At 36.9% G+C, this 23107-nt stretch overlaps 2 protein-coding genes and 1 long non-coding RNA gene across 3 annotated transcripts; 2 read left to right on the forward strand and 1 right to left on the reverse strand.

Annotated features, from left to right (window-relative positions):
- The first annotated feature begins 294 nt into the window (after nt 1-294).
- On the forward strand, nt 295-4195 carry LOC137730519 (transcription factor MYB1-like). Its single transcript, XM_068469510.1, has 3 exons — nt 295-433; nt 532-661; nt 3295-4195. The coding sequence occupies exons 1-3, from the start codon at nt 295-297 to the stop codon at nt 4145-4147; spliced, it is 1122 nt and encodes a 373-aa protein (XP_068325611.1). The 3' UTR covers nt 4148-4195.
- A 16648-nt stretch (nt 4196-20843) lies between these two features.
- On the forward strand, nt 20844-21406 carry LOC137732494 (uncharacterized). Its single transcript, XR_011068344.1, has 2 exons — nt 20844-21037; nt 21154-21406. It is a non-coding gene; the product is annotated as an uncharacterized lncRNA (long non-coding RNA).
- A 94-nt stretch (nt 21407-21500) lies between these two features.
- On the reverse strand, nt 21501-22610 carry LOC137732493 (mitochondrial zinc maintenance protein 1, mitochondrial-like). Its single transcript, XM_068471810.1, has 2 exons — nt 22288-22610; nt 21501-21795 (listed from the first exon to the last, which is right to left on the reverse strand). Exons 1-2 carry the CDS (start codon nt 22526-22528, stop codon nt 21719-21721), a joined length of 318 nt encoding a protein of 105 aa, XP_068327911.1. The 5' UTR covers nt 22529-22610; the 3' UTR covers nt 21501-21718.
- Between the last annotated feature and the right edge of the window lie 497 nt (nt 22611-23107).

Raw genomic sequence — 23107 nt, forward strand, 5'->3', positions numbered from 1 at the left:
AAATATTGGCCCCTTATTAAAGAGATTTCACCAAACTATAACAGCCAATTTGTAGCTCGACAAATCAACCTGACACACGCAGGACAAACCCAACACCAACCAACCCACCCACACCACCCCCCGCGGGCCCCTAGCCGCACCACTCACAACCCCACCTATTGCTACATTAATACTACACGAGAAGTGGCACAATTTTATAGCTGTATATCTACAGCCTCACCTTGCCTCCCTTTCGATAATATCTTTTTATTTTTTATTTTCTCTGAGTAGTAGTCCATTTAAATTCCCATAGATATGGGAAGAACACCAACACCATGCTGTGAGAAAGTTGGGGTCAAAAGAGGAAGATGGACAGCTGAAGAAGATGAAATCTTGACCAACCACATTAAATCTCATGGAGAAGGCTCTTGGAGATCTTTGCCCAAGAATGCAGGTTCGTGTTTGTTTTATAGTAGCTAGCTAGCCTTCACATATGATAACACACTAAGATCCTTCATTTATATGTGTATACATTTGGTGTGCGCTTTGAAGGATTGCAGAGGTGTGGGAAGAGTTGCAGATTGAGGTGGATAAATTATCTAAGGGCTGACTTAAAGAGAGGGAACATCACTTTTGAGGAGGAAGAAATCATTGTTAAGTTGCACACTGCTTTGGGTAATAGGTATATATATGCTCCTTAATTTCGTACATTTTATAAGGGAAGTGCTTCACATAAATATGAATTTTATCTATTTTTAATACCTACAATGTCACATCCTGGTCCGGGCCCCACCACATCCTGGACTCGACTCCACCGTAGCACAATATTGTATGTTTCGGGCCCCAACCACGCCCTCATGGTTTTGTTTCTGGGAACTCACATGAGAACTTCTGGGTCACCCTCCTGGGAATGCTCTCGCCCGAACTCGCTTAACTTCGGAGTTCCGATGAACTTCGAAGCCAGTGAGCTCCCAAAAGGCCTTGTGTTAGGTAGAGATGGGAATATACATATAAGGCTTACATGATCCACTCCCCTGGGTGATGTGGGATGTTACAATCCACCCCCCTTAGGGGCCTGACGCCCTCGTCGGCACACTTCTGGCCAGGGATTGGCTTTGATACCAAATTGTAACATCCCAGCGTGGGCCCTCACCACATTCCGGGCCGTAGCACGATATTGTCCGTTTTGGGCCCCAACCACACCATCACGATTTTGTTTCTGAGAACTCACACGAGAACTTCCCAGTGGGTCACCGAATGCTTTGGCCCGAACTCGCATAACTTTGGAGTTCTGATGAACGCCGAAGCCAGTAAGCTCCCAAAAGGCCTTGTGCTAAGTAGAGATGGGAATATACATATAAGGCTTACAGGATCCACTCCTCTAGGCGATATGAGATGTTACATACAGGTAATGAAGTAATATATATATATATATATATATATATATATATATATAATATAAGAAAAAATTAGTACCCGATCCCTAGTTACTAATGTTCATTGACTGAGACATTATTAGTTTTCAAATTTTGATTGAAATCCATAGCATTAATGTGATAATGCCAATTTACATGTTTATTATATATTTTTTAAAATAAAAATTAGTAATTGATTTAGGGTTTTAATACTCACACCTCTATTAAACTCCTAATTAATTTTCAATTCAAACATTTCCAAAATAAATAAAAAAAAATAAATTAGAATAAGTTTGTATCCATTAGTTTTTTTTTTTATATAAAAAAATTAATGTACACATTCATATAATTTTCAATTTTTTAAATCTTAAATATACCTATTCTTAAATATAACAATTTGTTATATGAAAAATGTACCCTTTTTTTAATATAAAATGTACAAATATTTTTATATAAAATGTGTCGAATTTTTTAATATAAAATCCATTCAAATTTTTAAAATTTATTTTTAAACTTATATGGGTACATTCTGTTTTGTTGATTTGAGAATGTATCTATATCAAGTTTAATCGAAGAAATTTTCTAATGTTATTAAGCCTAATATCTCCTTTTTTTTTGTGTTTTGAAGAGTATGTACCCATGTTTTTTTGGTACAATTTTTTTTTTTTAAATTTTGATGAATGTACCCATATTTACACACACACACACACAATATAATAGAGAGTATAATTTATATTTTATTATTTTTAATCCCACAAATTATGGGTTATATTTAAAATCTCATTAATATAAACAAATACAAATTTCAATTTTTGTTTTAAAAAATATAGTAACTTACACTATTACATTAATGTGACTTTGATAAAAAAAAACTAAAAACAGATAAGGTTTCAATCAAAGAATATTGATAGCTAGGGACCGCATCCAAAATGTCTCTATAATATATGTATATATGTATGTATACATATATTTGTATTGTTATGTATATATTTGTATTATGTGTGTGAAGTCATTGATTCATTCTTTAGTTTGAGAGCTCTAGTGCAATCTTTTATAATTGGACCGTTGTTCAACTTGGTTATGCTAGCAGCTAGATTAATTCAAGCTTTAGAATTTGTGTAATTGGAAATCTGATCAAGAACAACTCTGATTTATGTCCATTTTAAATTCCGTTAAGGTGGCGCAATTCACACATCCTTTTTTACCTTCCACACTCTTCTCAATTTCCGGCCGTCTGATCGAATGAATTGAAAATAATCAAATGACAGAAATGAACAGGCGTGTGTGGAAGGTGAAAATGGGTGTGTGGATAGCATCACCCTTCTACCAACAATGTAATTCGATTTGCTTAATGACCGGATTGTGATATAGGGAAATTGCCAAGTGAAGAAGGATTAGTATTTGATTTACCAAAACTGACATGTTTCTTCAAGTGTTCATCTCAGATTAATTAAATTTTGGGCAACTTAATTATCTCCAGAACTTCATTATTTTAGTCATCTATCAAATATATAAATTTTAATTAAAGCCTAAGTGCTCAATCCTAAATCTTAAAACCGATGCAGTTGACCACATATAATTAAGTATAATAACCTTATATAGAAATACAAAAAGGGACCCTATTACATGCACAAGCCTCTCCAGAAGCTATGGATAATAGTTCTTCCAGATACAACACTACTATTGCCTCCCGCTCAACTTTTCTAAAGTATAGGGTTTGCTAATTTAACCTTTTGGGATACTAATCAAGTTCTTAATTTCTCTTTGGGACAACCCCAATACTCTTCAAAACACCATCCAGAGAACTAAACCAATGCTAATTTAATTAAGCAGTTGTAAGTATTAATATAAATCTGTTTGAGATAATATATACAATTAAACTTTGAATGCACTGTGGCAGGTGGTCATTGATTGCTGTTCATTTACCAGGAAGAACAGACAATGAAATCAAAAACTACTGGAACTCTCATTTGAGTCGAAAAATCTACAGCTTTACCAAGATGGGAAACGAATATCTACCCACCATTCTGAATGATGAGAAGAAGATAACTTCATGCAACAAGCGTCGTAGAGGCGCTCAAGCGAGAAGATCTACCATGAACAACAAGAGCAAGAACAAGAATTTATTGGCCGCATTTAACCCAATAAAATCAGAAGTAAAGCCTCAACTTGAAAAGCCTAGTCTACCAACGGGCACCACTATTAATTTAGGGCAAGTGGGTGACGAGGACAGCAAATTAATGGTTTTTGAGTCTTGGGACCCAAGAAAGAATGGAGATGGTGGGGCAATAGGAATGTTGGGGATGCAAAGTTCTCGTTTGGACAGTGCGGAAATGATTAACTTGAATCCTTGTGGTGAGCAGAAAGGTGTACAATTATGCCTTGGGAATAAAGAAAACAATATCACAACTAGTTCAACTGCAATAGGTGGTGATAATAGTGGTGAAAAGGAGGTTTTGGGGCCATATTGTGAATCTGTAGACATTATGGGCCTTAATAATAATATTTTTGAAAGTGAGGGGAGAAAAAGTACAAGCAATTGGAGCTCATCAAATGCAGCTGAGAGTGGCGGTGGTGGTGGAGAGTTGTTCTCTTTTTCTTCATCAATGAATTCAGGCTTTGATGATGAATGGCTTAACTGGGGTTGGGCAGGTGGTGGCCTTCAGTGTCACAATGGTGAACTGGAATGGTGGGATGAAGGGGAGAGGATAGCTTGGTGGTGGGAAAGTGGCAGTACTAGTGAAGGACACTAATGTTGCTGCCGATGCAAAAAAAGTGGACACACCAAAACTTAATGAATGAGTCTAGAATATTCTTCCACAAACTATCTAATTTCTTTATAAAAAACAATATAGAAATTTACTGTGAGAGTTGATTCTGTGACAGAATTTGTAACTTGGTGTGGTTTTATGCAATTAAGATTGTACAAGAATTAATCCTTGTTAAATTGTTCAAGGTGAGTTGGAAGTTAGAAGTACTATATATGTATAGCACTGTGAAGCACTTTGTATGCAAGTGTTCACAGTTGCATTGCTGAAATCATTTGCAGTAATAAGACTTGTGATCTTGTGTATCTTACCATTGCATATAAGAGTCTTCCAGTTCATTGTGAAGTTTGTTCTTTGCTGAACTTTTGGCTGTCTTCAAAACACCCCTATTGTACTTGGTTAAAACTAATCGTTTTTAGTTTTGTGCGCGGGGATGATCATGACCTATAAAAAACAAGGATTGTTACGAACTTTCCTAGTTTATGTGTGATTGTGTAAATCCTAGATTAGATTTGATTCTAGTTATTCTTTTTTATATGGACTTGTATTCCTTGGGGATGAAGGATTTCATTACTATAAATAGAGGCACTTCGTAGGGGAATAGAACATCTCTTAACACACATTTCCTTACGATTCTACAAACACATTTCTTCTCTCTTTTCTCTTCTTGCCGCCGGCCCCCTTTCCTTAGTCAGATAAAATAGGCTACAACACGTTATCAGCACGCTTCTACCGTTGCTCTTAGGAATTTAATGAGGAGTTTTTCTACATCAAACCATTTCATCCATATCATCACGCAATCAGATTCTTCCAAAACAACGGTTTTTATCTCAATATTTTTGCAGCCCTGATAGCATGAACATTCACCATAATGCATGACTCAACTTTACGTTTTTTGAATTTTAGATTCTACATAAATTGTGTATGCATTATATTCATAATTGTTGAATTATGTGAATTTGATATTTCCATGAATTGCATCAAATATATGTCCATGCATTAAATTATTTGAATTATATGATATGCATTGAATTGAAAAAAAAAATGAAAAAAAAAAAAAGCAACAATCGACAGACGCTAGGGTTCTTCGAACCCATGACTTCTAGCCGCTCCCCCAGGCCTGCAGACTGTGTGGCTGAACCAAGCCGAGCCACAAGCCGAGAGCTAACAACTTTCTCTCTTTCTATGAAAACCAAAACGACGCCATGGATGGCGTCGTCCCCAAACCTTCCCTCACCCGTAGACGAGTCACGGCACCAACGCCGACTTCCATTGAGAACCACGACCTGAAGTTGTGATTTTTGGGACAAATTCATCATCACCATTAAAATTCCCGAAGAAATTCATTAAGTTTTCAAGGATTTCAATTCGAAATCCCCATGGTTTTCACACCCAACGTTGAGAAATCGAACTTTCTCCGTTCACAATAGGGTTCCAATTTGAACCTGTACTTCCCCCGACCAATAATCACCAAGAACACGGCCACCAGCAGTGGCGGCGTTGGCCTCAATTCCGACGATTTTAACCAGCAACCCTGGGTTGTTTTTTGGTCCTTACCCGAGTCCATTTGGGCTTGGCTATACTTGGTCCAAACACCAGCCCTTTGGGCTTTGGTGTTCATTTTTAAGCCTATTGGAGAGATTTATCAATTTAGGCTCACATATTGCAGCCCACAAATCAAAACCCGGCCCAAGTGTGACACCAGCCTGTAGGGCTATGTTGTCCCATACGCCTGCGATGCACTGGATCACGTCCTCCCTTGGGATCACTTGTCCGTGCCGCACACGATCCCAGCTCGGTGCTGGAGACTCAATGCACTGCTCCGCACCGCACCAGATCTGTACCCTTTCACGCGCTCTCATTTGGATCCAGTCCGCTTTTTTTATCTCTCTCGCCTTGGGCCTACAGCCCACCTGAGACCACACTAGCCCAATCTAGGCCTGGACCTCATTACAGAGATTTACTCAGCCCACCCGTGGGCTTTAGTCCGTGTTTTTAGGCCCCCGAGCTTAATTGCCTAATTATTTTAGGCATAATGGGTTTTATATTTTTTTTACCCACACTTTAAATTTGGCCCAAAGTCCAAATAGTTAATTCAATTATAATCTTTAGACCTAAAGTTCTATTTGCATATTTTTTTGTTGCATATTTCTGTGTATATATTTACGTTTGTCTGCAGGAACATATGAACCTAATGTTCATAATTATTTTGAAATCTGAAGTTTCTAAAAATATGTTTTGTTTGAAAACTTGAAGTTTTCCTTAAAAAAACATCACCCATGAAAACCCGTAGCTTTTTCATGCGAATTTTAACCAATACATGTCTATTAGAACCTGAATGTTCTACTCCTATGTGAATGAATTGATTTTTTTTTTCTCTATTGCACTAATCACATCTTGTCATTTATTTTGTGATAGGAACATGTCGAATTTGAACAAACTCGACTTCACCGCTTTTTAGGTCTCTAGAAGGAACTACCTCAAGTAGGTCCAAGATGTGAAGCTCCACCTCACTACAAAGAACTTGCATCCCACCATTGCAGATGAGACGGACAACTTGGTTAGCGAAGCTGAAAAAGCCACTGTCATGATCTTCATCTGAAGACGTATTCATGACGCACTGCAAACTGAGTATCTTGCTGAGGATGAATCATGAGCACTGTGGGTCGCTTTGGCTGATCGCTTTGATCACCAAATTGACATCTTCTTGCCTGAAGCAAGACATGACTAGCAACATTTGTGCTTCCAAGACTTTAAGTTTGTGAATGAATATAATTCTAAAGTTTGTCGAATCCGATCACTTCTCAAGTTTTGTAACGAAACTTTGACTGAAAAAGATCTCCTAGAAAAGACATATTCGACCTTCTATGCTACTAATATTATGCTGCTGCAAAATAGAGCTTAGAAGTTCACCAAGTTCTTGAATTTGATCTCTGTTTTACTTCTCGCTAATAAGCATAATTAATTGTTGATAAAGAATCATCAAGCACGACCTACTGGGGCGACTGATGTGCCTAAAGTACATTATAGCACAAACCAATGCCCAAAACACCAAAAGAGGCGTGGTAGGGGCGGCCAGAAGCCACCCTGTCAAAGTCAACAGAGTCAAGGACATCTTCTTGCCTGAAGCAAGACATGACTAGCAGCATTTGCGCTTTCAAGACTTTAAGTCTGTGAATGAATATAATTCTAAAGTTTATCGAATCCGATCACTTCCCAAGTTTTGTAATGAAACTTTCATCGAAAATGATCTCTTGGAAAAGGCATATTCGACCTTCTACGTTACTAATATTGTCTTACTGCAACAATATAGAGCTTAGAAGTTCACCAAGTTTTCTAATTTGATCTCTGTTTTACTTCTCGCTGAAAAACAGAATCAGCTGTTGAAGAAGAATCATCAAGCTCGACCTACTGGGGCGACTAATGTGCCTGAAGCACATTATAACACAAAGCAACGCCCGAAACACCAAAAGAGGCATGGTAGGGGCAGTCAAAAGCCACCCCATCAAGGTCAACAGAGTCAAGGCCCATCTAAGGGAGGAAACAAAGCCAAAAGCATCCTAACCTCGTTCCCAATGCCCCAAACTTCAAGAATATGGGCAAAGCACCTGAAACCATGGATGCGGATATGTGATATCGCTGTGGTTCAAAGGACCATTGGTCCCATGTTTGTTGTGCTCCCCAGAAGGTTATAGTTGAATATCATTCTCGTCATAAGAAGTTTGAATCAAACTTTGAACAAGTGGACGAATCGGAGAGTACCAAGATGGAGGTTTCTGACTTTCAAAAGGATACTACACATATGGAATATTAGAATCTTAGACATAAACTTTTTTCTAGTTAAAATAAGACATTGGGGCCGAATTCCACAGTAGTGGCCAAACCCCTTCCTTGTTTTTTGGTTAATTTTGAACAATTTTCCTTTATATTTAGATTATTTGTTGGTGATTTGTTTTTTGGATATTAAGTTTTTAATTAATTACCCACTACTACAGTATTAGCTTTAGGTGGCAGATGATAGTCGTGAATATTAGAAAAATCATGTCGGTTATATTCAATATAAAGTCCTAGCGGATATTTAGTGGCGGATGTCAAAAAAATCATGTCGGTTATAATCGACAGTATTTTTGAATCTTTTTTTAAAAATATTTTTGACATATTCTAACGGTTTTTAAGTTAATTGTTACTTTCTGGTGGTTATTATTTTAGTATTCTGGCGGTTGTAACCGACATAAATGAAAATTTTATTATTTTAAAATGTTATATTGATTAAAAATAAATAAATAAACATATATTTTAAATATTTTTATTTTCACTCATGACCCTAAAATCTAATGAACCCAATTCCCACCAGCCATAAATTTTCTAAGATAAAAATAACAACAGACTACAATCTGAAGCTCTATCATTTTTGTAATAAGGATTATACTCCCTCATAGGCAAGCAACAAGATACAAAGAAATTCAAACAATTTTTTTAATGCGTCACAAAGCACATTGTCTAGCACATACACACACATGAACATTTGGTGTGCTCTATCATGTCTGATTTTATTATTTTAAAATGTTATATTGATTAAAAATAAATAAATAAACACATGTTTTAAATATATTTTTTTTCACTCATGGCCCTGTCGGATATAACCGACATGAACAAAGCAAAATTTTGGATGGCCGCCAGAATAATCTCTGAATGTTTTTTATTTGCAAGTTTTTATACATGCTATCTCAGAGTATATACAAACATATTTGACGGGTTGGATCGTTGAAACTAGTTTCGTAGAATGCATATCCTATCAAATTGATAGATTTAACAAACACTTAAGAGTTAATGTTATACTTTCATTAAGTATAAAATAAGATTTATCCACTAGTGTAAATATTTTAAATTGAAAATCGAATTCATTCATTGCATTTTTATAGGATCGAGGAGTGTAGCTGCAAAAAATATCAAAATCGGAGCTTAAATAACCAGTAAATTGTGATTTTTCGTTTATAACCATTGAAAACTTTTGTTCCGTTACCTAATCTCTGAATGTTTGTTTTTTGTGATTTTTTACGTATGCGATCTTGGAGTGTGTACAAACACGTTTGACAGATTGATTGTTGAAACGTTTCGTAGAATGCGTATCGCATCAAAACGGTAGATTAAACCAACACTTAGAGTTAATGTTATACTTCCCCAACAAGTATAAAATAAAATTTTGTGGTATCCACTAGTGTAAATATTTTAAATTGAAGATTGAATTTGTCCAATGCATTCTTATAGAGTCGAGGAGTGTAGCTGTAAAAAATCATCAAAATCAGAGCTAAAATAACCGTTAAATTGTGATTTTTCGTTTATAACCGTTGAAAACTTTTGTTTTGTTACCTAATATTTGAATGTTTGTTTTTTGTGATTTTTTACGTATGTGATCTCGGAGTGTGTACAAATAAGTTTGATGGTTAGATAATTGAAAAAAGTTTCGTAGATTGTGTATCGCGTCAAAACGGTAAATTAAACAAACACTTAAGAGTTAATGTTATACTTCCATTAAGTATAAAACAAGATTTTGTGGTATCCACTAGTGTAAAAGATCAAATTTATTCATTGCATTCTTATAGGGTCGAGGAGTGTAGCTGTAAAACATCATTAAAATCGGAGCTAAAATAACAGTTAAATTATGATTTTTCGTTCTTAACTGTCGAAAACTTTTGTTCCGTTACATAATCTCTGAATGTTTGTTTTTTATGATTTTTTTACGTATTCAATCTCGGAGTGTGTACAAATAAGTTTGACGGTTGAATCGTTGAAAAAAATTTCGTGGAATGCATATTGCGTCAAAACGGTAGATTAAACAAACATTTAGAGTTAATATTATAATTCCATTAAGTATAAAATAAGATTTGTGGTATCCACTAGTATAAATATTTTAAATTGAAGATCGAATTCATTCATTGCATTTTTATAGGGTCGAGAAGTATAGCTGTAAAAAAATCATTAAAACTGGAGCTAAAATAACCGTTAAATTGTAAATTTTTGTTTATAATCGTCGAAAACTTTTGTTCCGTTACCTAATCTCTGAATGTTTTTTTTTTTTTTTTTGCGATGTTGTAGTATCTACAAACAAGTTTGACGGTTAGATCATGGAAACTAGTTTCGTAGAATGCATATCTCCATTAAATTTGCTTAAATTTTGAGGTGAGAAAAGTAATTTGTGCTAAAATTTTATTTATGTTTTTCAAGTATTTGATTAGACATTATTTAGTTTGTGTGATGACATTTTCATTGTATAATTATCTTTTTGTTTCTTTATTGCATATTTTACATGAGTTATTATCTATTAAACCAAACAATTATTTATTTAATTTTTAAAAACGTATGCTATTTAAATACATATTATTTATTTATTTATTAAACCAAACAATTATTATTTTATTTTTTTAAAACGTAACAAAAAATTTTTTTTGGGGGGGGGGGGATTTAAAATTTTGGGAGGGAATTTTGGGGGGATTTTTGCTGCCGTTTTTTTTTTTCTGTCGGTTATAATAGATAGTAATGAAAATTTTCTATCGGTTTTTATTTTAAAAAAAAATATTTCTGTTGGTTTTAACCGATAGTAATGAAAATTTTCCAAAATAAAACCCCTCCATCTTTTCCTTGCGCCAGTACCTTATCCATTCCCCCTTTTCTCCTCTCCTCATTTCCTTCTCCTTCTTTTCTCCCCTTCTCATTCTCACTTCAATCACCATGGATGAACAATTCGAGAAGCAACCTATGACATCTGGAGGTAGATGAAATTTTCTGGTTCAAGCCCTTAATGTTGCCACGAAGCATGGGGTGTCTAACCAGTCTGCACAAATTTTCGGTTTGTCTTTTCTTTTCTTTTTCAAATATATTTATTTGTCTTTCCAATTCACTAGAGTTTGCAGAGAAATTCGTCGTTTTGCTTTGTTTCCCCGTTCTAATTCATCGTTTAGCTTTGATTTCGGATTCGCAGGCGCATGGGATTGGGTTTTTTTACCAAGTGCCCCAAGAAGTGAGTCGATAATGGTTACCTGATAGGGGACCTAGGCTTGTTGATTGGTAAACTTCACTTTCGAAGAGATTCGACCCCATTTTCTAAATGAATCTCAGCTCGTTAAATGGTTTTGTAGTAGTGACCATCCTTTAATACTTAAAATTATTCTGAATGGATATTCGTTTTTAGAAATTTTATGCATGTGACCGATTCAAATTAATTTTTCATTCTAGGTATAACTAGTGGGGAAGTTAGTTGTCTGGCATATAGTGTAACCATGCACACCGTTTTGCGTGAACGCATCTATTTCACTAACTTCATACCTAAGAATGTACCTCTAACAACCTTCTCAGGCCCATCCAACCTGATCGAAGGATACGGTAAAGCACATATAATGTTGTCTAATGGTACAATCTTGACCGTTGATGAGGCACTTTATTCTCTACGTTCCTGAAGAACGTTGTTAACATTAGAGACAACAATTACCAAGCTGAAACCCACGTAGAAAACAGAGTTGAATTTCTGTGCATAACTTCCTACGAATATGGTCAAAAGCGTATTCTAGAAAAGATTGAGCGTATCCCGAGTGGTATGTATACTACGAACATACGCCACATAGAGAACCACTATGTGACCAGCCTTACCTCTGGGACCGCGCACGAAATTACACTTTGGCATGATCATTTGGGGCATCCTGGATGAATAGTGATGTGCCGTGTTCTCAAATCATCACACGGGCATCCACTAACCCGAAGTTTAGGTTTGATCCAAGGAATCGCATATCAAACATGATATAAGGGAAAGCTTATTACTAAGCCTTCTTATGACAAGATTCATTCGAATCCTCCCATTTTTCTACAACGGATTCAGGGGGGACATTTATGGATTGATTCACCCTCTATGCAGACCATTTAGATATTTAATGGTTTTGGTTGACGTTTCCACACGTTGGCCACACGTGTGCTTATTGTCTACAAGGAACGCTGCCTTCTCCAAACTATTGGCTCAGATTATGAAGCTCAGGGCTGACCACCCTAATTATCCGATCAAATATATTCGATTGGAAATGTTGGAGCATTCACATCTAAAACTTTTGATGACTATTACATGTCAACTGGGGTTGAAGTTGAACATCCAATACCTTATGTTCATACCCAGAATGGCTTGGCAGAGGCATTCATTAAGCGCTTACAAATGCTTGCTCGATCGTTGGTCATACGTACCAAGCTCCCAATCGTTGCTTGGGGCCATCCAATATTGCACGTAGTCATGTTGATCTGCTTGAAGCCTGTTGCGACCCAACCATATAGCGCCCTTCAGTTGGTTACCGGATACGAACCTGATATATCACATTTGCACGTTTTTTGTTATGCGGTCTATGTACCTATTTCGCCGCCCTTACGTAAAAAAAATAGGGCCTCAGCGAATGATGGGAATCTATGTTGAATATGATTCTTCTTTGATTATTCGTTACTTAGAACCTTTGATAGGCGATCTGTTTACTGCTCGTTTCGTAAATTGTCATATCTATGAGACAATATTCCCGTCATTAGGGGCAGATAATAACGTCAACGTTCCTGAAGAACGACGCGAATTATCATGGACGACTCCCACTTTGTCTTATTTAAATCCCGAATCGCTATCTGAAACTGAAGTGCAGCGCATATTATATCTTTAAAGCATAGCTTAGAGCATGCTAGATGTTTTCACCGATCTAGCGCAGGTGACAAGATCGCATATTCCAGCTACGAATACACCCACAAAGATGGATGTACCAAATGTATGACGGACTTCCCTCATGAAGGCTCGGGAGCCAACTTTGGTGTACATACATTAACGGCTAGCCAGTCATCTGCCCCTACACATAAGCGTGGCAGACTTCTTGGTTCAAATGATTCACACCCCTAGAAGAGGAAACCCATGACACAAGCTTCTGAAGAGCCTAACGTGAATCCGACTGTCGTTTACTCACTCTATCTAAATCATGAGGAAATTCCAGATTACGGAAGCGTCAATGAAGAGACGAATCTACCTCCTAAGAATCATGAGATTTCAATTTATTATGCTAGCTTAGATGATGTGTGGTGTAGAAATAAGATGATTGTCAACGATGCATCATCATATGCAGTAGTTACTGAGATCATGTTGAGCGATAACATTGAACCTCGTTCTGTTGATGAATGTCGACGTAGAACCGATTGGTCAAACTGGAAACAAGCAATCCAAGTTGAACTCGATTCGCTTGCGAAACATAAGATGTTTGGACCTGTAGCTCCTACTCCTTCACTTGTGAAGCTCATTGGCTACAAGTGGGTTTTTGTTCAGAAGCGTAATCAGAAGAATGAAATTGTGCATTACAAAGCTCATCTTGTTGTGCAAGGCTTCTCACAACACTCTGGGATTGACTATGACAAAACTTATTCACCCATTATGGATGTGATTACTTTTCGCTACCTTATCGGTTTGGTAGTTTCTGAAAAACTGACTACGCAGTTGATGGACATAGTAACTGCGTATCTCTATAAGGATCTTGATACGAAAATTTATATGAAAGTTCCTGAACGACTTACTTTGACTGGATCAAATATTTCTAAACCTCGAAGCACACTCTTAATTCGGCTGAGACGTCCACTCTACGGTTTGAAGTAATTCAGAAGAATGTGGTATAACTGTCTGAGTGAGTATTTGACTAGTCAGGGATATGTGAACAATGAACTATGCCCTTGTATGTTCATTAAGAAGTCACATTCCAGTTTTCCGATAGTTGCAGTATATGTCAATGATATAAACCTTATCGGAATTCCTAAAGAGCTCGCGAGAACTGCCGTGCACCTGAAGTTGGAATTTGAGATGAAAGATCTAGGAAAGACTCAATATTGTCTTGGTCTTGAGATCGAGTATCGTTTGGATGGAATCTTAGTACATCAAACGAACTACACCCAGAAGGTGTTGCGCCGCTTTAGTAAGGATAAAACGAAGACTTCAAGTACTCTTCTGGTTGTTCAATCGCTAGATGCAAAACGAGATCCTTTCCGTTCGAAGAAGGATGATGAAAATATTTTGGAGCCTGAAGTTCCTTATCTAAGTATGATAGGCGCTTTATTGTACTTAGCTCAATGCAATAGACCCGACATCTTCTTTGATGTTAATCTTTTGGCAAGATACAGTAATGCACCAACATGCAGACATTGGACTGGTGTTAAAGACATTTTTCGCTACCTTAAAGGTATTACGGATTTGGGCTTGTTATATCCCTATGGATCCTTGAGTTATGCCACACCCCCCGCTTCTTGAGTTGATTCTTGCCTTGTTGGTTATACCGACGCAGGATACTTATTTGATCTACACAAGGCGCGTCCACAAATGGGTTATGTCTTTACCGTTTGAGGCACCGCAATCTCTTGGAGGTCAACTAAATAGACCTTAGTTGCCACTTCGTCTAACCATGTTGAAATTCTTGCCTTACATGAAGCAACTCGAGAATGCTTTTGGTTGAGAGCAGTTGTGGGCCATATTCGAAGCTCCTGCAATCTTTACCTCATCGTGGATGTCCCGACAACAATCTATGAAGACAACACAGCATGCATCGAACAACTCAATAAAGGTTACATCAAATGAGACAACACCAAGAACATTGCGTCGAAGTTCTTATTCTTACATCAACAACAAGAGCATCAGAAGAATGAAGTCATGGAAAAATCCTTTCACAAGACAATATGGCCGACCTCTTCACCAAATCACTACCAAAGGCGACGTTTCAGAATCTTGTTCATGGAATTGGTTTGCATAAACTTTCTAAGTTGTAACATTGCTATTTCTCTTTGGAATTGTATCAAACTCAGGGGGGAGTATCCTAAAGTATACTTGCTTGATCTTAATGTACTCTTTTTCCCTACGATTAGGAGCATTTTTTCCGCTGGGTTTTTGCTATCTAACTAGGTTTTAACGAGGCACCCACTTGGGTTGATCATATCCCAGATGACGTCCCGTAGACGTTTCATTTGACTTTGCATTACTCACGTATTTTTTCTTAGACTATGGATTTTGTCCCTACTCGGGTTTTTGCCATAACCTTAGGGTTTTTTTTAGTGAGACTTGCTTCTTTATGCAAGTTCCTACCTTATTGAGAATAAGCGTTGTTTCCAGAATCAATGCCGACGAATCGACTTCCTCAAGTTCTGCATGATGTTGAATCTACCTTGAGTATTTACGCACTTAAGGAGGAGTGTTATGAACTTTCCTAGTTTATGTGTGATTGTGTAAATCCTAAATTAGATTTAATTCTAGTTATTTTTTCCTATATGAACTTGTATTCCTTGGGGATGAAGGATTTCTTCTCCCTCTTAATACTATAAATAAAGGCCCTTAACACACATTCCCTTATGATTCTACAAACTCATCTCTTTTCTCTTTTCTCTTCTTGTTGCCGGCCCTCTTCCCTTAGTCAGATAAAATAGGCTACGACAAGGATGATTTGTATAAAATCAATAAAAAACAATTGGTTCGATCATGAGAAATATTATAGAGTACACCCAAACTAGACGATACCACAATATTAATTACTGCCTTATTAGGGCGTGCATATATATACATATACAGATGTATACAAGCTTTCTATATTAAGGGTGTCTTTAACTTCCTTAACCTATTTTCATGGTGGCATTTAATAATCAGAATCTTTAATTTTTATATTCGTTTTTAAGGATTATCCATGTTAAAATTTGACTAATAAGTCAACACTTATTTAGCTATTTCGTTGCCCGCATCGCATTTCAACTTTATTTAGCGAACCATGATTTTTTACATACTATAGATGACAAGATTTGAATATTTTTTTTTTTTTTTTTTTGTGGGGCGAACATGATTCTTGAATGAGTATCTAAGATAAAGACATTCCGACCCTTCAGACGTATATAAAAGTTCAGAATACCCTTAACCTAAAAACAGTCTAGATAATAATGGGTTTCCCTACTAATTAGACAATCTCTAATGGTTGGGTTAAAAGCCAAATATTTTAGTCCAGGAAATTTAGCTTTTAGCGCAGAAACAACTTTTCTGCTCCAACCGTTCTGGCCTAAAATTTTAGCCATAGATTATTAAAGAATGAACTTAGACTATTTTTTTTCTTAAATTAAATTTAAAAAAATAAATAAATATGTAGACTATTGTAAATTAATTTTATGAACATTTTAATCTAAAAAATTTTAAATTTCGATAAATATTGAAAAATCACTTAATTTTTCACAAAGCAAGCCTTCAACTTTTACCAATCTTTCAACCCTGGGCTAACTTTCAATTCACCAACCGTTCAACAATTTGGAAATGGAAAGAAATGATAGAAAGATAAATTGGAAGAATTGCAAGAGAAAATTAAGTTTTATATGGATGTTTGAACAAATACATAGGTATTTATAGAGTTTTTGGGTGAACTTTGAGTTAAATAATTTTTTTTAATTATTTTAGCCATTGGATTTAAATTTGGGCCGTTAGATCTTTTTTTTTTTACCGTTAGATTTGATTATATTCGATGTCAGCCGTTGGATTTGATGTATTTTAAAATAATATATTCTAAAAAAAATTAAATTTGAATATGGACCATTGGATCAACCAACGTTCCTTAAAGCCCAGCCATAAGATCAAAATTATAGTCGTTGGGTTTTTGTGGGTGGTCGACACACGCCTGACGGTGGGGCCCACCCCTGTCGGGAAACCTTTACAAGCGCACTACGTGGGGCGCATTGGAGCGTGGGTGGGTCAAGATTGGCCCAACAACTTGCGGGTCCACTCGCATAATGGGGGAATTTTTTTGTTGGGGGGGGTGGTATTTGGCCCAGCTTTGGCATTTGGCCCAGCTTTAGCATTTGGCATTTAGCCCAAAGTTTTAGCATGGGTTGGAGAGTGTTTGGTGGGGGGGAATTTGGGGAAAATTTGAGCATTTAGCCCACCATTAGAGATGATCTTAGATGAAATACTTTTATGGCACATTTACGTAAGGAATTCCGGTGTTTACCAAATATTAGGGAATAAAAAATTGAAAGTTTTAACAAAAAGCCCGCAGTACTGTTCACTTTAACGAAAAACCATATTTTTACACTAAAAAGCCAATCTTGGTGACTTTACCCTTTATTTTGTCCTATCGTTAAAATTAAAAGTTTTCAAACCATTTTCATTAGTTTTCCTTAAAAAATTTAGTGGAACCCATGCAAATTTTGGAATCCTATTTCAAATAATTTGGAGGATTTGGATTCCCTATAATTTGGTGGGAATTGAATTCCGGGTTATTGTGGGGAATCGGAATGGATTTTTCTTCCCCATTATACCCTCACTTACTTCTAATATTTCAAAATTACCTTTTGCATTAACCCAACACCAAATTTTGTTCTCTTGGTAAAAAAAAAAATCAAAAAAAAAAAAAAAAATTAAAGTTTTTCTCTTTAAAATAAAATAACGTTTTTGTCACATCCCAGCCTGGGCCCGCTCCACCACCGTAGCACGATATTGTCCGTTTTGGGCTTACCATTCCCTCACGGTTTTGTTTTTGGGAACTCACGAGCAACTTCCCAATGGGTCACCCATCATGGGATTGCTCTAGCCTTTTTCTCGCTTAACTTCGGAGTTCCTACGGAACCCGAAGCCAGTGAGCTCCCAAAAGACCTCGTGCAAGGTAAGGATGAGAATATACATTTAAGGATCACTCCCCTGGGCGATGTGGGATGTCACAATCCACCCCACTTAGGGGCCCGACGTCCTCGTCGACACACACAGGACCAGAGTTAGGCTTTGATACCAAATGTCACATCCCAGCCCGGAACGGATCACTTCCCGGGCCCGCTCCACCACCATAGCACGATATTGTCCGCTTTGGGCTTACCATTCCCTCACGGTTTTGTTTTTGGGAACTCACGAGTAACTTCTCAGTGGGTCACCCATCATGGGATTGCTCTAGCCCCTTTCTCGCTTAACTTCGGAGTTCTTACAGAACCTGAAGCCAGTGAGCTCCCAAAAGGCATCGTGCTAGGTAAGGATGGGAATATACATTTAAGGATCACTCCCCTGGGCGATGTGGGATGTCACATTTTACCGAAAATAAATAAACAAAATAAAGTACTAAAATAGGAGCATTTTAGTAATTACATTGATTTTCATTCCGATTCATGTAAATTAATAAACAACTTATATGGTTAAGTACTATTCCTACTTTGATTCCTAAAATTGTTAGTAAATAGTGTTAACAGGAATCTGATTTTGATTCTATCTCATTCCAACTTCTCATCAATTAAATTTCTCTTATTTTAATTACAGATTAGTACACGAGTCCTAGGCTTTTTAGCTCGTTCCACTTCCTACTTTGCCCGCGTATCCTTGGAGGGGACCATCCAGCTTCCACTATTCATGAAATTTCATATCAATATTATGCTTTTTGTCCAAGTTAAATGGCTTTACCAACTCTGGCATCTCCATCATCATCATGCATCAGAGGAAGATTAATGGCTATCTTCTCCTCGTTATAGCATCCAATCCACGTCACTTTTATTACAATTCAGTATCTTTTGCTCGACCAACTTCATGTATCATTCAAAGAAAAGAAAAAACGTCTGCAGATCTTTCTGCGACTATTTTGGAATAGTTAACGTGGAGTGACATGAATCAATCTTTACAACAAGGATAAAAAAGTGAGATCACCATTCATCACTCACTCATTGTTTTGTGGTGGATAATATTACACGCAAATGTGAGACTCACTCGCCGTATTATCTCTGATTGTATTGAATTTTAATATATATATATATATATATATATCACTTAGTTTTTAGTATGAACTATCAATTTAGTCACTGAATTATCATCTCAGTGAAAATTAGATCCCTAGATTATTTTTTTCCAGAAAAAACAATCATTGAATTATAAAAATCTGTCTATTACATCTCTAATATTATATTCAAAGATATTATATTCAATTTTCCGTTAATTTAAATTATGTTACTTGTATGTGATACATATTAGAGGGTAAATTAATAGTTTTTCATAGAGAAATATTCTAGAGTTAATTTTAAAAAGTAAATTGGTAGTTTTTAAGAGTGGTGTTAAGCCCACCTCATTGTCTTATAAAATGACATTTAAGGACTTAAACAATAACCACTAATATTTTGCCACATCACGATTAGTTGAAATAGCAAAAAAGAAAAAAGAAAAAAATAATTTAAAAATCCACCGAGTCCACACCTGCGCGGCGGCATCGATGACAGCTCCTCCCTCTTCAAATTCCATCTACTGTGTATGTAGAACTCGCTGTGCTGCTGTCTGAGTCTATTCGGTCGAAGCCATTGACAGCGACCATGGGTAAGAAAAAGACCATTCTAATCGTTTTGCACCCGTACCTGCGAAACCCTTTTCCTGCCTGATCGCTTGTACAGTAGCCAAACTAACTGTGTCAACAACAACGGAGATTAGTCATGCTTCCTAGAGAATCGGGTTCGATTTCTACTGAACTTGCCCTTTCGTCTTCTCTGAAAATTGGTTTCGTATCATGTTAGTAGCATGAGCCTCTTCCTATGAGTAAGATGGGCTTTTTCTATCCAAGACGAACAGGGGAAACAGCATTAATGTATTCCTTCTTCAATCATTGTTGCCCCAAGCCAAGGAGCTTGCTATCTCATCCCATGGTTGGTTTTTTTTTGAGATAAATATTTACATACATATTTATATATACATATTACAGAAAATAAAATTTAAAGAACTTAAAGATATTTAAAAGGTTATAATTGGAATCATGATGGGTGGGAAAAGAGTGATGTTATTATTTACCTTTTTATAGTGGATAAGAATATAATGTGGGTGAGAAGATAAGACAATGGGATGAGTTTAGTACCACTCAATATTAAGGGTATAGGCGAGAAAATAACGGTATTACCCTTTAAAGTGTGTCAAATGACTTAAGTTGACGAAAATTTAAATATAATACTAGAGAAGAAACTGATAATTTTTATTGAATTTAGGAACTCACTTTACCGAAAAAAATAATTCAGAAACTAAATTCACACTTCACTCTAGTTTTTAATTTTGCTTTCTCAAAGTTAAAAAAGGTTAAGTTCTCCACTCCACCACTGATTGAAAAGAACAAAAGGTCCGCATTATTCAATTTTTCAACTTTCTTATTTCCCTTACTTTTTACCATAGGGTAAAGGTAGAGACTACACTAAGCCAACAACATTCACCCTGCCATGTTACTAGGGGTTAACCCCTAACAAATCTAACATGACACTATCCAGTGCTTACATTATAGGCCGAAGCAGCCCAACCAATCCCAACGCTCCTAAGGAACCCAACGACGTCGTTACATCTTGATTTCCTTAGTATGATTCAACGGTTCGGATGCGCCTAATAAACAACCTAATTTGCCTCGGGCGTCCTCGTCGCTGTTTCTCCTCGGTCATCACCTTCCTTCGTCTAAAACCTCACACAGAGACCGAGCTCCCCCAAAACCCTAAACGCCCAAAGGTAATTTTGTTTAATTTTTCAATTAGTTTTAATTATCTGACGAGTCCCTAGCATAAATTCACTCTCTCTGTGCTCTAAATGCGTATAATTATTTTTGTTTTAATTTTTTAGTTATTTAGTTTTCTATTATTGGGTTTGCATTTTGAAAGTGGATTAAACTTGATCTTTTATCTTATTCCGAAGGGCTGGTTACGGATCAGAAAGTGAAGCAGATGATGAGGCAGCGACTGTGACTTTGGCTAATGATCTAGGTAGGGTTAATCGGGCTTCCTCTAAAAGTGCCGTCAAGCTTCAAGAGATAGGACCCAGAATGACTCTTCAACTCATGAAGATTGAGGAAGGTTTGTGCACCGGTGGAGTCATCTTCAGTGAATATGGTATGTTAATCTTATCCTGTCCTACATTTCTTGTGATTTTGACAGAGTCTGCACTATGACATTATGATTAAGAGAAGACGAGTGACAATTATATGCTTATCCTTTTCTTTGATTAGGAAATGGCGATGGGAAGAAAAAGGAAGACAAACATGAAGATGAGGAAAACGATGACGAAGATGAAGAAATTGATGATGAAGATGAGGAAAATGATGAAGAAGATGGTGAAGATATCGACGAAGACTAACAATTTCAGAAGCTGTCTTTCCTGTTATACGTTGATATTCCGTTTGTAATCGTCAACAATTCGAGTGTTTGCAGTCTATTAAAAGACTGAAATTTTGATGCACCCATCAATGCATATGTTTTGAGCATCCAATCACTTCACATTACTTCTTTCATTTGCAATTGCATTGTTTGCTTTCTGCAATTTAGTCTTTTTGATTGGTTCAACTCATTTGATGGATTGGCAAGGATGAAAATCCAAAACTGCGCACAAAGAATACCGGTTACAAATTTAATCGAAAACGAACAAAATTGTTCAACAACAATGGTTCAACTTAACTTAATTCTTGAAAACTTGGTAGCAATCAAATGGAACAAAACCCCCCCCCCCCAAAGCACCTGAACCCTCAAAAAACCAGTGAGCACGCCGCCATAAACTTGCAGAAACCATTGCTCGAGTCAAGACTTGGTGCGAAGAAGCTCTTCGGAAGGAACCTCAAGTGTTGCTCCCGCATGATCTTTATCCGGCTTCACTTCTGCAAAATTCAATCAGAGTTTGAACGTTAAACAAATCTCTTTGGAATGCTGTTGATGACAGAAGCAAACACATTATGTACCACTCACCAATCTCAACATCCCGGGTCTCTGTCGCGGTATCCCAAGTCAAGCATGCGATCTGGCATATGAAAAACTAGTATGCGAGAAAGGTAGCGTGAATGACTTGAGATACCGCTGTAATGACATCGGGTGTAGCAACATTTCTCTCCTCAATCATTCCTTACACTAACTTACTAATGCCATTTTATTGGAGCTTCGCTGAAGCAAAAAGCAAATCAGAATTCGGCACCACAACAAAAACCAATCACTGAAATTTAACAGAAAATGCACACAAAAGCAGCCCACACAAGCATTTTAACAAACACATTCAAGGCACTCAAACGCCATCGATTCTTCTCCAACACGTACTTCCCACAACTTCAACAACGGAACGGATTTACGAGAGAGATGAATTGGAAGTGAAGATTTACCGTAACCGCCGCGGGAATTGAGCTTGGCCTGGACGATCATTTCGCTGATGAAACGGCAGGCCTCGCCTGCCTGTTCCAGGAGACTCTGGATCTCCGCGTCTGAGGTCACGTGCCTGCTCTCTTCGAACTTCTTGCGGACCTCCGCCGCCGCGCCGTTCAGCATCGTCACGTCTCCGGCGAACGACTTCCGCGTCGCTCGTAGCAAAGCTTTGTACGCGTTCAGTACTTGTGCTCTCGCCATCTCAGACTCTCAGCTCCGCCCCTCTCAGTCATCTCTCCCTGCCGTCGGGCCGTCTTTTGCTCTACTCGTACTTTCTCCAAGCACGATGTCGTTTTTGTCAACTTTTACTTTTCTTTTCTTTCAAATTTAGTTAATGTGATGGGCTATTTCAGTGAAGCTGCTTTCCTTTTGGGCCGGCCGGCAAGTATTAGTATGTACGGTCCATTTAATTTTTTTATTAATATGAGAGGGATCGCACCACCTATTGTTGGCAGACGTATCTTACATTTACCTTCTGTAACATTAGTGAGTTAGACAAATAGTTAAATTTTAATTAACCATCAAATACGTTTTATATTTCTTTATTATAAAAAGACAAGAGTTTACAGCTCGTCGTATATGTTGGAAATGTGCCCTAAAACCAATCATATGATGATACTTTACGGACATTTCAGAAAGTTAAACTAATGTAGTTTAAATGTAAAGGGCAAAGATTATTGTTTGAGCCGTCTCATATAAATGTTATATGCTTAAACGATAAGTCCAAGGAATATGTGATTGGAAGAATGCGATCTAAAGAAGTTAGATTCATGAGACCAT

This window comes from Pyrus communis, chromosome 4 (assembly GCF_963583255.1).
Source record: "Pyrus communis chromosome 4, drPyrComm1.1, whole genome shotgun sequence".
NCBI lineage: Eukaryota > Viridiplantae > Streptophyta > Magnoliopsida > Rosales > Rosaceae > Pyrus > Pyrus communis.

Coding starts and splice junctions, on each gene's coding strand:
- LOC137732493 (XM_068471810.1), bottom strand. CDS start 22,528: ATGGCGAGAGCACAAGTACTGAACGCGTACAAAGCTTTGCTACGAGCG. Junction 21,796..22,287: donor CAATTCCCGCGGCGGTTACG/GTAAATCTTCAC, acceptor TGAATTTTGCAG/AAGTGAAGCCGGATAAAGAT.
- LOC137730519 (XM_068469510.1), top strand. CDS start 295: ATGGGAAGAACACCAACACCATGCTGTGAGAAAGTTGGGGTCAAAAGA. Junction 434..531: donor ATCTTTGCCCAAGAATGCAG/GTTCGTGTTTGT, acceptor TGCGCTTTGAAG/GATTGCAGAGGTGTGGGAAG. Junction 662..3,294: donor CACACTGCTTTGGGTAATAG/GTATATATATGC, acceptor GCACTGTGGCAG/GTGGTCATTGATTGCTGTTC.